Source organism: Herpailurus yagouaroundi, unplaced genomic scaffold (assembly GCF_014898765.1).
Source record: "Herpailurus yagouaroundi ecotype Mexico unplaced genomic scaffold, PumYag 181, whole genome shotgun sequence".
NCBI lineage: Eukaryota > Metazoa > Chordata > Mammalia > Carnivora > Felidae > Herpailurus > Herpailurus yagouaroundi.
This window is the reverse complement of record NW_024412412.1, coordinates 18226525-18248668: the sequence shown is the minus strand read 5'-3', so window position 1 is coordinate 18248668 and position 22144 is coordinate 18226525. Positions and strand designations below refer to the sequence as shown.

At 37.8% G+C, this 22144-nt stretch overlaps 1 protein-coding gene across 2 annotated transcripts; it reads right to left on the bottom strand.

Annotated features, from left to right (window-relative positions):
- Positions 1–326: 326 nt before the first annotated feature.
- On the bottom strand, positions 327–6667 carry ZFP42 (ZFP42 zinc finger protein). Of its 2 annotated transcripts, none has more exons than XM_040490021.1 (3): positions 6472–6667; positions 4628–4703; positions 327–1996 (listed from the first exon to the last, which is right to left on the bottom strand). In XM_040490021.1, exon 3 carries the CDS (start codon positions 1897–1899, stop codon positions 988–990), a length of 912 nt encoding a protein of 303 aa, XP_040345955.1. In that variant the 5' UTR covers positions 1900–1996; positions 4628–4703; positions 6472–6667; the 3' UTR covers positions 327–987. The 2 variants fall into 2 exon arrangements, with proteins under 2 accessions (XP_040345955.1, XP_040345953.1); XM_040490019.1 differs by having other exon boundaries at positions 327–1993; positions 6472–6666.
- Between the last annotated feature and the right edge of the window lie 15477 nt (positions 6668–22144).

The following is a 22144-nucleotide window of genomic DNA, read 5'->3' as shown; positions in this document are numbered from 1 at the left end:
TATATCTTAACCAACCATGTAGAAGGGTAGCTTTCTCCTCACCCCTCACCAATACTTAAATATTAACCTTTGCAATGTTTAATTTCTAAGACAAATAAATGGTATTGCTTTTCTTTTTTTAATTTTTTGATGTTTATTTATTTTTGAGACAGAGACAGAGCATGAGCAGGGGAGGGGCAGAAAAGGAGAGAGACATAGAATCTCAAGCAGGCTCCAGGCTCTGAGCTGTCAGCACAGAGCCTGACATGGGGCTCAAACTCAGGAGCCCTGAGATTGTAACCTGAGCCGAAGTCAAACGCTTAACCAGCTGAGCCACTCAGGCGCCCCTGGTATCTCTTTTCAAGGCACACTTCTCTGATTTTTTTTTAATCCAGATTTAGCATCTCTGGAGTTTTATTTCCTTTTAAAATACCTAAAATGGACTCAAATGAATTGATACTACCAAATAACTATTCAAATCTAACTACATGATTTCAGTATAGTTTCATACAATGATAAAAAAGGATGAAAAAATATTTATCTTTTAAAAATGTTTAACTACTCATTTACTTATTGACAATCTACAGCAAAATTTTCATTCTCTATGATTATCACACGTAGCATGAAGTTTATTCCTAAAAGGCAAAAGCTAAACAATTCGCAACTACACACTTTAAAAAGTTAATTTCGTACTTATAGCCTATGAAAATCTAGCAATCCAATTCATAATGTATTAAGGATTATGCTTTTGAAGTAAATTAATTACTGGTCTTCCCATTAGAAATACACTGTTGGAAATTGAGCATTTAGCAAATGCTCTAAAATGTTCTAAAATGATACCATAAGTTTTAGGAGCATTGTAGTAACATTAAAAAAATATATACCATGTAGGGTTGTAATTGCTTGAAAAAGTTCCTTTTGGGAGATAGTAATAAGGTACATATGTCCCCAAATCACTATTTTGTTAATATGCTCATCTTGTTTAAGGATTATTTTCTATCTTCTCTTTCACGGATTTTTGTTGGTCTTTGCATGAGTTAACATATGAACTTTCAGGTTATTTGACTGGACAAACCTCTTATGACAGCTTTCAAAGGGACACACAAAACGTTTCTCCCCAGTATGGATACGTACGTGGGTACGCAAATTATAGTCCAGGGAAAAACGTTTTCCGCACCCTTCAAAAGTACACCGAAATGGCCTCTCTCCAGTATGAACCAGAAAATGTCTTTTTAGTTTTGCACTCTCATTGAATGCTTTCCCACATTCTGCACATACATGATCTCGGGGAGCATGAACGAGGAGATGCCTTCTCAGGGAAGCTCTATTCTTTAACTTTTTTGTGCATCCACTGTGAGGACAAACAATTCTTTCTGGAGCATCATATTCCTTATTTTTTGTGGGCTTCTTTCTAGCAAATTCTGCAAACTGTTTAGGATCTGATACATCAGTGCTGGGTATTCCTCCAGGAGAAAGCTTCTTGCCTGTCTCATACTCTGAATACTCAAGCTGTGAATTCTCTCCAGTCTGCTGAGAAAGTTCTTGTTTTGCCCCTTTTTGCACACATTTCAAGGATTTCCCCAGAAGCGAGCTTGCAGTAAGAACCTGTTGAGAAAGCTCTTGTTCTGATTCTTCTTCCTGGTAGTTAAGGGACTTCAGTGAGTCTTCTTCCAGGATGGGTTCAGAAAACTCACCTCTTATTATGCATTCTATGTAACAATCAGAGAAGGAATCTTCTCCAACAACTAGGTGGCTACTTTCAAAGAATACACCTTCATCTTCTAAGGCCCATGGCATGTCAAAAGGTTCTTGTTGGGCTGGCCGTGGCTTGGATGGCTTTGGTTTATCCCCACTGAAGGCTCTTCTACCCAAGCCTTTCCAGCCACAAGTCTTTACCTTTTTCTTCAGTTGCTGGTCCATATTGTCGTGTTGCTTCTTCCTTGAAGGTTTGTACCAGGATATATCAACCACTTCCAGGTGATAGTGATCTGAGTAAACTGCCTTCAGCAAACACCTGCTTTGAGATAGTAACCTTTAGATAAACTATATTCCAACTTTAGAACCACTGTCAGAGCTTTAAAAATGGCCTCAAACTCACTTTTTAATAGCGAAATGGCTGCATTTGCTTCTTCTCTGACAAACCCAAGAAAGTAAGAGAATGAGCTGTGACACAGGATGTGGATTATAACTAGATCTTATGTGGGGGTCCCCACAAATTATCTGCCCTCTCCAACTGACCACCTAATGTTTACTGGGTACTCACTATGTGCTAGTCCTACTCTAGGCTGCTCATAGGTTGAGATCTATTGGTAAGTAGACATACAAAAAATCTGTGCCTCACGAGTATACAGTCTCGTGAATATACAAAATAAGTATTATATGTCACACATTAAAAGGTGAAGTGCTACAGAATAAGCAAGGGAGCTAGTAAAAAGTAGGAGTTCTCAGTTTTAAATAGGGAGCTCAGGCAGGCTTGCCTGAGGTAGAAGCAGTTGACTAAAAACTTGAAGCAACTGAGGGAGTAAGATGTGCCTATTTTCTTATATAACACTGTTGGGAAATTCAAATTAAATAATGCATGTAAAGTGCTTAGCACAGAGCAAATGCTGAATGTTTATGTGAGCTAGTGTTATTTACCTTTGTATTCATTAAATATATGGTGGATCCTGTGATGTTCCAGATACTATTCTAGACCAAGGGTGGCATTTTTTTTTTTTTTTATTTTAATAAAGAGCTAGATTTAAGCGTCGTGGGCCCTATGGTCTATGTCATAACTGTTCAACTCTGCATTTTGTCATATGGAAGCAGCCATGGATGATACATAAAGGACGAGCATGCATTCCAACAAAACAAGCAGAGGCTGGATTTGGCTCATGTGTAGTTTCTGTTTCTTCTTCACAAGATGGAGATTCAGAAAGAAGACACATGAAATCCATGCGTTGCCATCTTTTACAAGTATAAGCCAAAATAAAGGCAAGCGGAGTTTAGCCTTGAATAGTTTTCTGTCTTTTTCTTAAAAATCTAAAAGTGGGGTGCCTGGGTGGCTCAATAAGTTCAGAAAAATCTCTTGATTTTGGCTCAGGTCATGATCTCATGGTTCATGAGTTCGGGGCCCACATGGGCTCCATGCTGACAGCCTGCTTGGGATTCTGTCTCTCTCTGCCCCTCCCCACCCTTCTCACTCTCTCTGTCTCTCTCAAAATAAATGAATTAAAAAAAATTCAAAAATCTAAAAGCAATATTATAAAAGTTAGAGCATGAATATGATATATTCTAAGAGCCTTTTACTTAATGTTACAATTGTGTGCCTTATAGAAGATCTCTTAATATTATTGTCCTGATGTCCTGCTGTAGGACAAAAATTAAAATGCTTTTTATAAAGGAGTAAATGTGAAGGTAATGGACAGAAAACTAACAGCTTGAAAATATTTTTAAATAGCTACATTTAAAAATACCACCTCAAAAGAATCATGCTATTTACTTTTGTCAAATACACAGCATCAAAACAAAACATGTTTTTCAATTGCTATGGGAAGATTTTTGAAATGCCTCCTTGAACATTTATATATATATAAATATACAGTGCATAATGTTTTATGTAAATTACAGACTTAAAATATAAATTATAGGGTCACTGGGTGGCTCAGTAGGTAAAGCATTCTACTTCAGCTTAGGTCATGATCTCAGGGCTAGTGAGTTCGAGCCCCGTATTGGGCCCTGTGCTGGCAGCTCAGAGCCTGGAGCCTGCTTTGGATTCCATCTTTCTCCCCTCTCTCAAAATAAATAAACATTAAAAAAATTAAATATAAATTATAAATAAATTATTTATGTACAATACATAAATGTTTTATATATATAAATTGCTAAGGGAAGAGATTTGAATTTCTTCTTAAGCATTTTTATATATATTTCTATGTAATATATATATACAAATGTTTAAGAAGCTTAAAACATTATTTCCTTAGCAATTGAAAAGCACAGGTATTTAAAAATATTTTCAAGCTATATATATATGTGTGTATATCTATCTATCTATCTATATACATATGTATATAGATAGATAGATAGATAGATAAAATGTTAAATGGTACAAGTATTATTATTTATTGCTTCTTTTAAAAAGGTGAAATAAACCAGGAGACTGTATTCAGGAAAATTTGCCTAACAAAATCTTGTTCTCTTAGCTAAAAATTATTCTTGATTTTTTATTTTTTGTATTAATGAATATAACCTCTTTGGACAAAATCACTAGCAATCAGTCTAAAGTTTGAGTAGGATAATACAAAACTCCCCTCCCCCATTGAGGCCATTTAAAATACGTGGAATTTGATTTGATTCCAGCTTTTCTCTCCCAGTTTATGTCTTGCTAATTTCAGCTCCCCTATTTTATTTTCAGCCATAATAAACTCTCCCTCCAATAAAGCAGTATGCTGTTCCTTCTTAATCCTGCCCACCCTCACTCCTCCTTCCCTTATTAGTGCACACACACACTCACACAAGCTCATTTCTCATCCATATTTCTGACCTCTGCTTAAACATCACTTCCTCAAGCAAGTTTCCCTTCATTCTTAGGCTCAGTTAGGTTCCCAAAACTTCCTCTTTTACACTAATCAGTCTCTGGTACCGATTACTTTAAGATCTGTCTTACCTATTAGACTGTAAGGTCTATGAGGGCAAGGTCCTCTTCTGCTTTATTCCTATGTCCCAGGGCTTAGAACATTTGTCTAATGAAATGAATTCATATATATGCATTAATAATCATACTGGTGATACTGGTTTAGCAAATCTATAAAATTAATTTACTACAAAATTATTTGTGACTTTCAAAACACTTAATGTAGAGGTTCCAAAAAGTTGATTATCAATGATGCCAAATGTTACCTAGAAAAAGACATCTAATTAGGAGATCGGGATTGAAAGAGAAGTATTTTCTTTATGAACTTATCAAAGCCAAATGTAGCCCTTACTTTTCTAAGCTAGATTTTATTTGACAGATCCTCCCATTTCTTACACAAAATTCAAGCTTGTGAGTGATGTAAAAAGTGAAATACTAACTTACTAATTTATTATGGGAAATCCAGTTTATATAACAAGTACATTCTCTGTTGGTGGAAATAACTACTTGGAAAATGTACTCGGTAAACATGGTGGTAAGACAGAATCTGGATATTAAATACTTAATGGTATGACAATAATATAATTTTATATTTCTCAAACTGGCATAAAGGTGCTTCCAAGAGTGCATCATTTACTTATTCAATCATTTGACAAATATTTAGTACCAAACATTGTTCTAGGTGTTCACCCTAGAACAGTAAAAAAAGATCCAAAGTTCCTGGTTTTCATGGAGCTTTTATTGTGTAAAATAAAAATGTAAGTAAACAAAATGGTTTCAGGTTGAGTAAAATGCTATGAAGTATAAGCGATTAGAGTATGAGAAGGAAAGGAAATGGGGGAAGCCATCTTAAGGAAGAATGTCTCCAACAGCATCCAAGGTGGGGGGGTGGGGCATTAGGCTTAGGCTGAGACCTGAAAAAAAAGTATCAGCCAGTGGAAAGAGGTGGGAGGAGAGTGCTCTTTCCAGGTTATAGCAGGGAGTACAAAGGGATTTGCATGCTGGAGGACAAAGGAAGACATGTTTATTACAGACTATGGCTGGCACAGACCGGAGTGGTCTGAGATAAGGTGGGGGACCTTGCAGAATCTTGTGAGCCAGGGGAGCCATTTACATTTCTTTCACAAACCCATGGGAACCATTACAGGGTTTCTTTCCAACCAGGAAATAGCATGCTCTGGCTGAGGTTAAACAGGTATGTGGAGAGTAGACTTAGGGAGGCAGGGGTGAAAGCAGAAAAATCCATTAGGCTATTTAGCAGTCCAGAAAGAGTGCTGGTATTGGTAGTGAAGATGAAATGGCGGGAGAGGGAAAACAGAGATAGAACGTTCTAAACTTCCTTGAGGATTGGGTAAAGGGAGTAAGGCAAACAGGGAAAACAATAATGACCAAGCGGTGTTCGGTTTTTTGCTGGAGTAACTGGTAGATGGTAGTGTCACTTTCAGAGATAATCAGAGGAGGGAAGAAATGGAAAACAGCTATACTCTCTTGATTTAATAATATGAACATTTTAATATAAATATTTTAATATATATCTAGCCATTTGTTGCAGTGAAATATATGAATTTTTCAAACAAAATTTAAAAAATGCAACTTCAAGGAAATTTCAACCAGGCATCTATTTTCATGAAAGTGTATTTGTTTCCCTCCTTTGTCTGTGTTAGAAGTTTGAGGCCGGTGGCCCAAGGCAGTTAAACCTCCTAGCCAAGGTCCGTCCCCACTGGTTCTAGGATGATGAAACCCTTCCTGTCCATGGTTTTTCAAAACCTTTTGAACAGGACCCACGTTAAAAATACATTCTAAGTGGTGAACTCAATACCACACACCTTCCCCCATATCTGAAAAAAAAAGGCAGAGATCCACGAAACAAGACTTACCCATGCACTCTGATATTTCCTTCCAAAAGAAAGACCAAGAAGAAACTGTTACTGGCGCCCCCCAACAGCAGCTGAAATCTTCCCTGCTTTACGCTCCGCCTACTATACCCGCCCTCTTTTTGATGGACACATTCAAATTAGGCTACACCTACATTTCAACTCTGCATTGCTTAGGCTGGAGTTTCCTAGAAAAGGCTCTACCAAACCTGCTTCGGTAAGGACATCAGGTAGCAGTGGAGTGGCAGATCGTGTGGCTTTGCACCGCCCAGGTCAGGGTTGGCCGCCTACACCTGCCCCCCCGCCCCGGGACACCTCAGTGCCTGGTCCCTCACCACGTGGGCAAACCTGTTTGAATTCCAGTCGCCTAGTTTTAGCCTGTAGTAGAGGCACTCAGTGTCTGTTGAACATATCAACTTAGGTATAATCATATTTATACAGTTATTTTTCAATGAAATGAAAATCCAGTGGTGGAAGCAGTTTTTACCTACTAGAAAAAGTTTACCCAAACGCACACCACACCTTGCTCTGCACTCTTTTACCCTCCCCCAGCCTCTACTCCCCACCCCACCTATCTCCAGCCTCAGAATTACTGCTTTTTTTTCTTTTTCGGGCATTAATGTGACTGTTTATATCCTTAAAGGTAACACAACTCACTTTGAAAGCCGCGGTCAATCAACGCTTGCCATTGGCTATGGTCTAGTGAAGTTTAATAGTTCGTGTAAGCACACAGACCATTAAAACAAAAACCCAAATCAATGTTTAAAAACCTCTTAAATTTTACTTGAAGCTTGTCTGCAATTCACATATATATCTGGGAACAGTTCTCCACGCTATTTTTTTTTAAATTTGTTTTGAATGAATATCAGTTGTGAGGTCAGAAAGTAAAAGATCATCTCCAATGGGGGAAATATGTGAACTGTTTTTCTAGGTATTATTCCCTCATCTCCCCTGGTAGTCATACCAGATCCTCATCCGTTTGAGATTGAAGTTACATAAAGCTTCCTTAGCTCCTTACCTTGTTATATATTATTTGTAGGTGAGTTTCTGAAGGCAAAAATTGTGAGAAACTGCTTCTCTCCTGTTCTCTGTGGCGCCATACTATGGTCTATATAAACTTTATAGACAAGTTTTCAGAGCTGGTTTTCACCAACCCTTTTTTTGGTGATAAAAATGTTAATTTTTTAGGTTTCAATAGAAATAACTTCAAGAATTCTAATAGACCATTCTTTCCAAGCCTTTATATGGCAATGTCATTGGTCTTTGAAAGTCCCCCTCATCACCAGAGGTATCTCTCTGTCTTTCTGTGTATCATCATATTTATATACATACATAAAAATATAAATAAGTGACATATAATCATGTATCTATAATTTATATATATAGATAATATATTAAGAGATAAACATGTTTTATTTGAATATATACATATAAGTTATATACACATTATATATCACTTATATTTTTATTTCAAATATAATTTATATGTAAAAGATGATGATAGTTATACATATATATAGAAAGAGAGATATGCACACATACCTAAGCTGAAGATCCTTTCTTTTATCAAATTCACCAGACCACACCCTTTTGTTATCAGTCCCTTAACAGTTGAGACAGTACATACAATCAACTAGGTTAATTTATAATCCCTTCCTCACCACTGATTCTGTCTGTTCACTTGGTTTGTGTTAGTGTGACTTTGTCTGGAAACTGGAGGCGACATATTTAGAAAATCTAAATTTACATTTCACACTCCACCTTCTACATAAATTATTTTTGCTTCTATTTTGTTTCAGCTTTCCTGAAGAAGTAAACCAAAAAGAAGGCACTCATCTGTTGTCATATGAACCTAGCTCGCTCAAGGGCAGTTCTCCAAAATGAGCTAGGGAACCAATTAAACCATGAAACAAAAGTGGGCTGCCTTTTGAAATTGGTACAAAGAGAATGGTGCATGGAAACAAGTAATTTTTTGGATGCTGGAATTTTAGTCATAGTAATTCTTCTACAAATAACATCCTGGCTAGTTTTTAAAAATTCTATTTTGATTACTTATTTCTGTGTTACAAACAAATATTTTCCTTAAAAAGCTTAGAATGTGAAAACTATAAATATGCTTTAATTCACTCAACACATATTTAAGGTATTTTTAGAATGTGAAATACTATAAATACTGTGAAAACTGTAAGTATGCTTTAATCCACTCAACACATATTTAAGGTATTTTTTTCCCCAGATAGGCCACTGTTCTAGGCCCTAGGGTATGGATCCCTGGCCTTCTGGAGTTTGCAGGCTGAAGTAGCAGGGCGGGAAACTAGGGTGAGGCAAATAACTCACAGGTTTCCCCACAGAAAAATTTAAGGAATGCCAAAAAATTTGGTAACTAGAATTAATGATATTATATTTTTTAATTTTTTAATTATATTTTTGAATTTTTCTTTTTCTTTTTTTTAAATTAAATTTTAATTAACATACACTGCAATATTGGTTTCAGGAGAATTCAGTGATTCATCACTTACATATAACACCCAGTGCTCACCAGGACAAGTGCCCTCTGTAGTGCTCATCACCCATCTAGCCCATCCCCCCCCCACCTCCCTCTATCAACCTAGTGTGTTCTCTGTCATCAAGAGTCTCTTGTGGTTTGTTTCCCTTTCTTCCCTTCCCCACCCCCTTCCCATATGTTCATCTATCTGTTTTGTTTCTTAAATTCCACATATGAGTGAAATCATATGATATTTTTCTTTCTCTGATTGATTTACGTCACTTAGTGTAATACATTCTAGCTCTATCCATGTCATTGCGAATGGCTACAATTAATATTTTAATGCAGTATTTTAAGAAATAAAAGTTAGTGCAAAAATCCATAGTGAATAAATATCAAAAACTCAAATAAAGGCAGACAACTGAACAATCATGGTTTGTAAATGTCAAATGCAGCTATTATTAGGACCATGAAGGGTAGGCATTTGGTGTTATGGGAGCCCATAATGGGAGGCTGTGATGGAATCTGGAAGTTCAGGGAAGGTTCCCTGAAAACTGCTATGATCTGAAGGCAGTTTGGAAGGCAGAACTTCTCTAACAGTAGAGGGAATAACTATTTAAGGAGGGACAGCAAGAGAGAATGTGCATTGCTAAACTCTTGGGCCTTGTAGGCCATGGTAAGAAGTTAGATCTTCATCCTAAGAGTAATGGGAATGGACTGTTACCAGAAAGCATGTCATATGTAAATGCGTATTAACCTTAAACTTGTAAACTGTTGTATCATTGTTGGAGCTTCAATCTGTGTTTGATCTAGCTAATACTAACTGAATGCTTTACATGCATTATTCATTTTAGTATCTAGAAATCAAGTTTATAAAATTATTATCTTTACTATTATTATTATCATCATTTTATTTGCATTTAAAAATGATAATTCAGAGGAGCCAAAAAAGCAAGTAAGTAAACTAAGCACCTAAATTCAGATTAGAACTCAAGTGTCATACCTGTTAGAATGGACTTCATCAAAAAAGGCAAGAGATAACAAATGCTGGGTAGACATGGGGAAAAGAGAACCCCTGTGGGATTAGAAATTGGTGCAGCCACTGAGGAAAGCAATATGGAAGTTTTTTGAAAAATTAAAAATAGAACTACCATATGATCCAGCAATCCCACTTCTAGAAATATATCCAAAGGATATGAAGATATTAACTCAAAAAGATATCTGTACCTCCATGTTCGTAGCAATATTATTCACAAAAGTCAAGACATGGAAATAACTAAGTGTCTATAGATGGATGAATGGATAAAAAAAGTTTTGGTGTATAAATATAACAGAATATTACTCAGCCATTAAAAAAAAAAAAAAGGAATCCCTAATACTTGTGACAACATGAGTGGAACTTGAAGGCATTATGTTAAGTGAACTAAGTCAGGGAAAGACAAATACTCTACAATAGCACTTATGTGTAAAATATTTAAAAAAAGAAGAAAGAAAGAAAGAAAGAAAGGGAGAAAAGCAAAAGAGATCATAGCTGTGGTTACCAGAGGCAGAGAGTGGGGGAAAACAGAAATTGGAGGAAGGTGGTCAAAAGGTACAACTTCCATTTATAAGGTAAAGAAGTACTAGGGATGAGACATATGACATGATGACTATAGATAACACTGATCTATGATATATGGGAAAGGTAAGAGAGTAAATCCTCAGAGTTCTCACCACATGGAGAAAGTTTCTTCCCTTTTTTCCTTTCTTTCCTTTTATTATATCTAGATGGGAAGATGGATGTTAGCTGAACCTATTGTGGTGGTCATTTCATAATGATGCAAAAAACCATCATGCTGTACACCTTAAACTTATACAATGGTGTATGCCAATTAGTTCTCAGTAAGACTGCAAAAAAAATAGAACTCAAGTGTGCTTAATTATTTGAGATATAGCATTTCACATTATATTATGGCGTTTTAGAGATGCCATCATTTTATAAGAAGTCTCTTCTTGCTTTATTATTTTCTGTCATTTATACTGCCTATTTACATACTTATTTGGTACTGATAGCAACCTTATGAATTGTTATTACCCATTTTATGGATAAAGAAGTGGATAAGTCAGTAATGACAAATGCTTTCTTCAAAGCTGTGCAGGTATTCCTTTATGGGCCAAAGTTTAGACCCCAAGTCTTTCTATCTTGACATCAAGTTTAAAGCTAATTTTTTCAAGTTCAGTCAGTTGTTTAAAGAGCTTTTAAAATGTATTTTTAGAGTTTCTCTACAAAAAACAAAAAACAAAAAAAAACCCAAAACCCAGTCAATAATCGATGTTTCTACCTAGAATGTGGTATCTTAGTAGATGATGACTTTTAAGAGGGCATAATAAGGCACATTTTGACTCTACACTTTTTTAAAAAAATGAGATATAATTGACATAAACATAATACTAGTTTCAGGCGTATAACATGATTATATACATATATGGGTAGTGAAACGGTCCCCATAAAAATCCAGTTAACATCCATCGCCACAAAGTTAGATTTTTTCTCGTGATGAAAACTTCTGGTAATTATTTTATTAGCAACTTTCAAATACACAATTTATGGCATTATTAGTATTAGAGTCACCAGGCTATACGTTACATCTCTATGACTTAGTTGTTTTATAACTGGAAGTTTGCCCCTTTTGGCCCACTTCGCCCAGAGGTGGCAGTGGGGAGTGGGAGAAATAGGTGAGGGTGGACTCTGTGCTTTTTGTTTTTTGTTTTAAATCTAAGAGGAAGCTGTTTGGTACTTCACACTGACAAGATTGAGACTTGTCATTATACTGTCATACATTTCACCAGTCTTTATGCTCTTTAGACAAAAGCTGTAACCACACAAATATTGTCATGTTTCATTTTCTCTGGGAGAATTCAGCCGTGGGCTTAAGTGCAGGACCTACAAGCTATATTTCAGACTGCATATTCTCTTTGAGCTTTGGCAATGATTTGTGAATGTTATTATTTGGCAGTTTCATAACATCCTTTTTTCCTCTGAAGAATGGACTATTCACATAACCTCTCTTCCTACTAAAGAACCTATTAAAATTGGGTTCACCTGAAGAAAATTTTCAGGGCCTCCTCTAACTTGAATTAGTTCCTGCCTTATTCTTTCCCGTAAAAAATTTTTGGAGTCAACCTTAGATTTCATGGTCTTTGAAAAAACGTATATTTTGAGGTACTTTTGGATTTATGGAAGAATTGCAAAGATGATATGGAGAGTTCTCATATATCTCTTCACCCAGCTTCCCTTGATGTTAATGTCTTACATAACCAATGTGTATTTTGTACAGTTAAGAAACCAACATTGTCACAATACTATTAACAAAATTTTATTTGGATTTCATCAGTTTTCCCACTAATCTTTAAAAAAAATCTGTTCTAGGATTCATTGCAGATGCTAGTTTGCATTTAGGATCTGGTTAATGGACAGACATGAGCTCCACAATCTAATTCTAGTTCCAGCCCAGAAAAATGTAATGTATGTCTTAGGATATTGTCTCTAATACCACTCCTCCCATGAAATTCACCACCAACCCCGATTCTAAATTTATATCTCTTTCAAGATGCAAATCAAGAGTGATACCTCTCAGAAAACCTTTTAGAAACTCAGTGCCATCTCTATGTAGAAGTACCGTGGCTTTTAGGGATATATTCTATACAACATAATGGGCCATTTAACAATACCTTTACAGGTCTTTTGTATCTGTAATGTGGTAAGTGGAAAACCAGTAAAATACACATTGGTGCAAGAGAAGATCATTGTGACACATTATTCCTCCAGGCTTTTTGAGGTGTATATACTTTAAATAGAAAACCTGTAGAACATTGTGGTTACTGTTTTATATTATTTTTGAAGTGATAAAATTAGGTGATGACATATCTACAAATAAAATTACTAGTTGTGAGGTACACAATTATGTATAGTCCTTTTTTTTTTTTTAATTTTCAGATCTAAATTCATGTTGTTCAAACTGTGAGTTGGAACCCATTAATGAGTAGTTACCAGTATATTGTCAGAGTCAAAACAGTTTGAAGGGCTCCTGGGTGGCTCAGTCAGTTAAACATCTGACTCTTGGTTTTGACCCCCCACCGCGATCTCACGATTCCTGAGATTGAGCCCCGCATCAGGCCTGTGCTGACAGCCCGGAGCCTACTTGGGATTCTGTCTCTTCCTCTCTCTCTCTCTCTGCCTCTCTCTCTCTGTCTCTCTCAAAATAAGTAAACAAACTTTAACAGGTTTGAAAAATGTAGATCTAAATAATTTGTTTATATGTGTCATTAGAAACAGATCAAAATGGGTAAATGTATGAACATCAGTGATTCAGACAGTCTTTAAAAATTTTTTTTTAAATATTTATTTATTTTTGAGAGAGAGAGAGAGAGACAGAGTACGGGCTGGAGAAGGGCAGAGAGAGAGAGAGAGAGAGAGAGAGAGAGAGAGAGAGAGAGGGATACACAGAATCTGAAGCAGGATCCAGGCTCTGAGCCGTCAGAACAGAGCCTAATGCAGGACTCGAACCCACGATCTTGACCTGAGCTGAAGTTGGACACTTATCCAACTGAGCCCCCTAGGTGCCCCCCAGACTGTCTTTAATTTTGAACTTAAATATATCTTTTTTTTCAACTAAAAAAAAAATCTCAAATGTGCTTTAAAATAAGTTGGGTAGGTGATCTACTTTATATTAATAAATAGTGCAGGTCCTCAGTTTTCCAGTTATACTTCGCCCTCCTATCCACAAGAGAGTGCAGCAGGAATAAGCAAAGTAAGAATTATGTTTCTAGTTACATCCATCTTTTTAACTTGCATCATTAAATATTTTCTATAAAGTTTGTTAAAACGATGGAAAGACTTTCAGTATATCAGAGCAGAGTCCAGAAACAGACCTGTACACCTGGAATGACCTGACTGATCTGTGTCCTCCCCCAAATTCATAGGCTGAAATCTAACACTCAATATGATGGCACTGGGAGGCAGAGCATTTGAAAGGTAATTAGGTTATGAAGGTAGAGCCCTCATGAATAGAATTGGTGCCCTTACAAGAAGAGGTAAGAGCTAGTTCATTCTCTTTCAATCACTGTAAAGATACATTGAGAGGCTGGCAGTCTGCAACTCGGGAAAAAAAGGCTCTCACCAGAATCAGCCATACAGATGCCATGATCTTGACTTCCAGCCTCCAGAACTATGAGGAATAAATCTGGTACGTGGAAGCATATGGTATTGTGGTATAGAAGCCTGAATTGACTAGGACACTGACTCATAACAAAGGTGGCAGTGGGAAAAGACTAGTGTTTCCAAAAACACTTTGAGACCAGTGGCTATCGACGTGGCAAGAAAAAGAATCTTCACCACTCATTCATACTGCACACAAAAAGAAGTCTGAGATTGTAGCTTTAATTATGGATTGTAGATATAATCGTGAAAGGTAAAATAATACAGCTCCAAGAAGGAAATGGAAGAACATCTTCTTAAATTTGGGGTTGAGAAAGATTTCTTAGTCAACACACAAAAAGTATTGAATAGAAAGAAACGAAAGATAATCGGATGAGATTGAAATTATGAAATTTAAAAGGCACCATTGAAAGAATAAGGTATGCCACAGTGATCTTTCGAAAAGGTAAATGAGATGCCACTTCCTTCAAGGCTTTCCATCTCCCTCAGAAAAAAATTCAGATTCCTTCTTTAGAAGACAGCCAGTGATCTGGCCAGTACCCACCACCTCTGTGTCAACTGTACTCATTTTTCTCCCAAGCCTAACCTTCTTTTCTTGTTCTTCTACAGCCATGCCAAGCTCACTGACAGGATTTTTGCACTTGTCTTCTGTCTGACATTCTCTGCCCCAGATTATCACTTGCCTGGTTTTTGCTTCATTCTGGTTTCAGCTTCAGTGGTAGGCTGGGGCCAGTGTACATACATTTCTTCAAACTCTGTCGTATCTTCATGATTTATTTATTTATTTTTTCATATGGAGGTTACTAACCTCCCCTCTCCTGGAGGAGGTAGAAAAGAGAGGCAGCCCAGGACCAAACTTTAATTGCCCCATTTAGGAGTACAGTCGGTAAATAGCAAAGGGCAATATAGAAAGTAATGGATTTTCTTGAGTCCTTGCCAACTTTCTTCCCTTCTACTGGGATTTTTTGCTTTGGTGAATATGGAGAGTAATGGCAGAAGTTTCTGGGTATATTTTTCTCTCTCCTGCAGAGGGATCCAAGAAATTACTGCTACCGTAGGATTCTACAAGTGTTTCTTGCTTGCCAAGTCCAGGAGTCGTTTGAACCTGGGAATGGGTTTCAGATGTGCCTTTCTGGGTAAGAATCACTTATAGTCTCTACGATGGGATTTCTCCTTTCCCTAGCTTCTGGGGTTTCACCCAGGAAAGCCAGTCATAAAATTCAAGAGAGGAAGCTATTTTAAGGAATTGTCATAAAAAAGAATTCTCAAACCCAAGAGAAGATAATTTTAGCTTTGGTAACTGGAGGGACCATACCGTTAGATCCCCTTTTCTTTTCTTTTCTTTTTTTTTTAATTTTTTTTTCAACGTTTTTATTTATTTTTGGGACAGAGAGAGACAGAGCATGAACGGGGGAGGGGCAGAGAGAGAGGGAGACACAGAATCGGAAACAGGCTCCAGGCTCCGAGCCATCAGCCCAGAGCCTGACGCGGGGCTCGAACTCACGGACCGCGAGATCGTGACCTGGCTGAAGTTGGACGCTTAACCGACTGCGCCACCCAGGCGCCCCATAGATCCCCTTTTCTAATGTTCCCCATGTGTACCTCCACTCCCCTGTTTTTTCACCAGCATCATATTCTTCTTACCTTCTGACTCCTGCAAGTGAAGTCTCTTTAATGTTCCTAAATATTCTTTCCTTTCTGTCTCTGTGTCTTGTATATGTTTTTTCTATCGACAATCCTCTTCCCTCTTTGGGTTCCATTTCAGGGTATTGAATTGCTGTTTTTTTGTTCATTTGATACCTTCCTCCTTACAGTATGTTCAGAGAGAAAGTCAATTGTATATTTAATACCCTTTCAGCATTGCCACTGTAATTATTTCTAATGACATTGAATGGCTTATCCTTTCTCAAACAAAGGGGTCTCTGGGCATTTGTGTCCCCTCATTGTAAGTGCCAAGACTTCTAAACTGACACTTTCTTGTCTTTCCATTCGGTTATTCCTTTGACAGCCACTTATTTTCCTGAACACTGATGAGATGATATCTTTTACCTCTGTGACAATTTTGAGTAGGTCCTAAGCATACCGGAAAAAAAAAAAAAGTGAAAAGTTATTATTAGCATGCTTTTTCAGGACCTCCCTAGTCTGGTTGCAACCTATTCATCTCTTTTACCCCCTCCACAGAAGGGGTAAAATTTCAGACGTCTTCTCTCTGTGGTGCCTTGTCGAGATGTGGTCTGCTGCCTGTCATGAGCTAAGAAAGGTTCTCACATTTTTAAATTATTGAACAAAAAAATCAAAAGAAGAATAATATATTCTGACATTGAAGATTATATCAAATTAAAAGTTCATTAACCATGAGTAAAATGTTACTGGAAAAGAAGCGTGCCAGTTCAGTTGCCTATTGGATATGGCTACTTTGTGTATTACCCTGGCAGAGTTGAGTCATTGTGACACAAAACCTAAAGTACTTACTATCTGGTCCTTTACAGAAAAAGTTTACTGAGCCCTGAACCCCCATTTTAGCTGAATAGGGCTGGTTCATTTGCAAAATTCTGCTGTTGTTTATGCATAGCATTAATACTGAGCCAGTTATTCCCATTTACCTCAGTTGCTACAAGTGGCCAAACACTTCTGCAGTGGTCCTCCCTGTAACAAGGCTCTGTATGTTTCCTTAAGTAAGCCAATCTGATGCCTTTTCAGAATCCCCAGTCCTTCTTTGCTCTTGGATTGCCAATGACCATTATCTTCTAGCCCTAACAAAGCAGAGGACCTGGCTTTCCCTGAACCCTTCTCAGGTTGAGGCTCTTTTTTCTGCACTCCTGTCACTCCATACCATGAGAATGTTTGTGGTGAATGTTCTCCTTGTCCCTCATTGCTCCCTCCAGACCTTTCTTTTCTCTCTTCTTGCTCGCACCATCCCGTTCTTTAGACGTTTAGGCTCTCAGACTGTATTACTCGGCACTACTCCTTGATGCAGTCAAATCCAAGTATCCCATGCTTACCTTAGTGATTTTGGTATCCGCGTGGATGATTCTTCCTCACCTCTACCACCTCAGAGTTCAAACTTGTCATTACCTATAACTGTACGGATTCATAGTCTCATTTAAAAGCATCTCAGTCTGGGACCATCACTTTTAACCTTCTCAGTTCACTTCTAGTATTTCCAGTGCGATGATCTGCCATCCAGTGGCTCTTGCCTTTTCACTGCCCCTCAACTGCTCTTGCCCTTGATTCTTATCTGGTCCACCTTAGATTACATGGCTCAATTAATTTATTAATTTGGTCATAAATCCAACCCCCTGAGGTCTAATATATTTCCAGGTTCACATTTTTTTTTAATTTTAGAAAGATAGTAATTCCTATACCATGTTGTATAATACCATCTGCAATGAAATTGATGATTATTCCCAAAGAAGTGGGACCAGTAAAGGCTCTAAATAGCTATGTGTCTATTCAGGATGGATTTTGCTGCCAAATGGGTTGTGAACAATATTATCAAATTCTGTTTTTTTCCATGATCTTCTTAAATTATGGAAATGCAGAAAGGGATTGTGGACCTGGACTTTAAGCTGCCCTGCGCCCTGATCAGTCCATTTACTCTCCCAGTAAAGAGTAAAGGTGATACCCTTAGATGTGACTCGACTTACTCTCTACTTACTTACATCCAAGCAGCTGAAGAAAACAAACAACCTTGCTAATGGGTCTCCTGCAAAATCACAAAAGCTTAACGGGAAGTCATGTCAAGCAACATAATTATTTTCACCAAGGGTAGTATCGCCCCCTAGAGGGCAGTAAGTGTTTTATGGAGATGATGTTAGTCTCCGTGTACTCAGACCTGAGCATTTACACGTGTAAATACCTGTTAGTTTATTATGACTTACTTTCCTTTTATTTCTTTGTATTATGGTGAGGACAGTATGTGGATTTAAAAATATGTGTGTAGCTAGGTTAAATTATTACTTTATTTTTACAGTAGTAGCAAAGGTGCTAAAAAATATGTTACAAAAGTGGTCATTGTGGTCAATGAGGACAGGGTTGAGTGGTCAAATGAGTGGTCAGTGAGTGGTCAGAAGTGGACAGGGTTGAGAACAACTGTTCTGGTCAATTTACTTTCTCATGTTTATGTATTTATGTGTTTATTTATGTAATAGACTTTATTTTTTGGAGCAGTTTTAGGTCCACAGCAAAACTGAGCAAAGGTACAGGGATTTCCCTTCCTGGCCCCCACTGCCACTCACGCATGGCCTCCTCCATTACCAACATCCCCCAACAGAGTGGTTCATTTGTTACAATTGATGAACCTACACTGACACGTTATTATCACCCCAAATCCATAGTTTATATTCACGTTTACTCTTAGTGTTGTATACTGTGGGTTTCGACAAATGTATAATGACATGTATCGATTATTACAGTATCATATAGTACAGGTTTCTCTGCCCTAAAAGTTCTCTGTGCTTCACCTATTCAACCCTTCTTTGCATCTCATGATTATTTCACACTGTTTTCTCTTTCCTCAAATATCTAACATCTTTTCCCAAGTCCTATCAGCTAAGTATTTCACTGAACTGAGAATTAAAAACAATTGGAAGAGAACCTCTATGCACTCCACTGTCCAACTCATCTACATCTATACCCAGGAACCTTGCATCCTTCCTTAGTAGTATGTGTGAACTGTCTGTGCTTCATTCCAAGGCTTTCCCTTCATTTATCACTGGATGCTATTTTCTCTTGACTACTCAAGGACATTGTTCAAACAATTATCCCTTTTCTCCTCCATCTTCATTTTTTTTCTCTCTCTCTCAACACTGGAGAGAATGCCACTGACATTCAAACACACTTGCTGTGGTAATGAGAATTCTAAAAATAATTACCTTGACCCTGCACACCCCCCCTGTTAATTTGCTTACTCATCCCATATTATTGCTCCCTTTTATAGAAAATTTCTGAAAGGATTTTCTTCTTTTGCTTCTTAAACTATGATTGGCCAACAACATCAGCCACCAAGGAGCTGGGTAGAAATACAGACTCTCAGATCCTACTCTAGACATGTTGAATCAGAAACTCCATTTTAAAAGGATCTTCACGATTTATAATGACATTAAAGTCTGAGAAACATTAATCTGTAGTGCCTGTTTTCAATTCTTGTATTTTCTCTTGACTCTACTTCAAAAATTTTTCCTTTCTACTCTGTACTCAAACAGCTCATTTTAATATTTTTGAATACAGTTGACACATAATGTTACATTCGTTTTAGGTGTACAGCATTTCTGTACATTATGCTGTGCTCACCACAAGTGTAGCTGCCATCTGTCATCATACCCTATTATAATACCATTGACTATGCTGGAACCTTTATCCCCGTGACTTATTAAAGCCTGTATCTTCTACTCCCCTTCACTCCCTCCACCCTTTCGAGATCACCAGTTATCTCCAAATTATTAAATTCATAGTCAGTGTTCACTACTCATTTCACTGGGTCTGTGCATCATGTGACATGGTTGAAATCTCTGTTGTGCCTCATCTTCAAGATGAGGGGCTCACATATATGTAAGGGGCTCAATCCTTGGGACTTTCTTGTTCCCTCCATTTAATTGACTAATTTATCTCATCTAGTGCCATGGCTTTAAAAATTTTTTTGGGGGCGCCTGGGTGGCGCAGTCGGTTAAGTGTCCGACTTCAGCCAGGTCACGATCTCACGGTCCGTGAGTTCGAGCCCCGCGTCGGGCTCTGGGCTGATGGCTCAGAGCCTGGAGCCTGTTTCTGATTCTGTGTCTCCCTCTCTCTCTGCCCCTCGCCCGTTCATGCTCTGTCTCTCTCTGACCCAAAAATAAATAAACGTTGAAAAAAAAATTAAAAAAAAATTTTTTTTACAACGTTTATTTATTTTTGAGAGAGAGAGACAGAGCGTAAGCGGGAGAGGGACAGAGAGAGAGGGAGACACAGAATCTGAAGCAAGCTCCAGGCTCTGAGCTGTCAGCCCAGAGCCCAACGCGGGGCTTGAACTCACAAACTGTGAGATCGTGGCCTGAGCTGAAGTTGGACACTTAACCAACTGAGCCATTGAGGTGCCCCATTTTTTAATGTTTAATTATTTTTGAGAGAGAGAGGGGGAGAGAGAGAGAACCAGAGAAAGAGGGAGAATAGAATCTGAAGCAGGCTCCAGGCTCTGAGCTATCAGCACAGAGCCTGATGCAGGGCTTGAACTCACGAGCCGTGAGATCATGACCTGAGCTGAAGTTGGACGCATAACCAACTGAGCCACCCAGGCACCCCTAAATGCCAGGGCCTTTAATGCCGCCTGTTGATATAGTCCCCACGTTTCATATTTCAAGGCTAAAGTCAAATACCAACTTCTTACTGGAATATTTACAGATTCTCCTAGTAGAAATTAATCCCCCTTTCTTATAAGTGATTATTCCCATCACTTGTACTTCTAGTTTCTCACTTTTTTCCATTTTATTTTATAGTTTGTTTGTAAATTCTTTGGAGACAGGATCTATATAATATTCATCTCTATGTACTCATATTTCACTCTTTTATTAAAAAATACATATTTCAGGGTGCCTGGTGGCTCAGTCGGTTCAGTGTCTGACTCGATCTTGGCTCAGGTCATGATCTCACAGTTCATGAGATTGAGTCCCATCTCAGGTTCTGCACTGACAACACAGAGTCTGCTTGGGATTCTTGGGAGTCTTCCTCTCTCTCTGCCTCTCTCCTGTACTCTCTCTCTCTTTTTCTCAAGATAAATAAACTTAAAAAAATACGTTTTTCTCATGTAATAAGTGCTCAATAAATGCTTATTAAAGAGAAGTTTTTCCTCCCTTCCTGGAGTGTATGATGGGCTTAAAATTCCATGTGCAGTTTGCTCCAGGATCATTAAAATCTGCACCTACACTCCTATTATCCTCAAGAAGCCAATCCCCATGTGAACGGTCGACATTAATCTTTTCTTGTAAAAAACAAAAAATGTAGGCAAGATCAGAGATAATTGAGTAGCAAGCAATTGGATTTGCAAGGCACCTTTTCAGACACACTCAGTGAGACTCATGGAATTCTGCACACAAAACTACTACTTGAAGGGACACACTCTACAGAATAAATCATAGAAATTAGATTGTGAAAATGGTCTTCTTTCAGCTCTCTCCATAGTTGGCTCATCTTTTATTTCTTGGGTGTGATGGGATCACCACAGAAAGGTGTTCTGTAATCATCCTTTCTGAAACAATACTTTTCAGTCATGCTATGTCTTATTACGTTGTTTTATTTTAGTCATTTACTTATTATCTGAAATTATATATATTTTTAGGTTTTTATTGTCTATCTGCTGCCCCTATGGAATATGAGCCCTATAACTGCAGAAACTTGGCTTGTCTATGTTCTTCAGTTACAAAGTAAACAGTGCATGGCACATAGTATGTGCTTAGTAAATATTAGTTGAGTAAATGGGTAAGTACAACCTGAGGACACTGGAAAGCCTCTTTGGTCCTTACCTTCATCTGCACAGACCTTAAAGGTAATTTTTTCAAAGTTTATTTTGAGAGGCAGAGTACACAAATGGGGGAGGGGAAGAGAGAGAGAATCCCAAGGAGGCTCTACACTGGCAGTGCAGAGCCCAATGTGGGGCTTGAACGCACAAACGCTGAGATCATGACCTGAGCTGAAATCAAGAATTGGACACTGAACTGACTGAGTCACCCAGGTGCCCCTATAAATCTTATATTAATATAATTTGGTGGGGTGCCTGGGTGGCTCAGTTGGTTAAGTGTCCAACCTCAGCTCAGGTCATGATCTCATGGTTCCATGAGTTCGAGCCCCACATCAGGCTCTGTGCTGACAGCTCAGAGGCTGGAGCATGTTTCTGATTCTGGGTCTCCCTCCCTCTCTCTCTGCCCCTCCACCACTCATACTCTCTCTCTCTCTCTCTCTCAAAAATTAAGGTATACATGTATATGTATATGTATATGTATATGTATATGTATATGTATATGTAT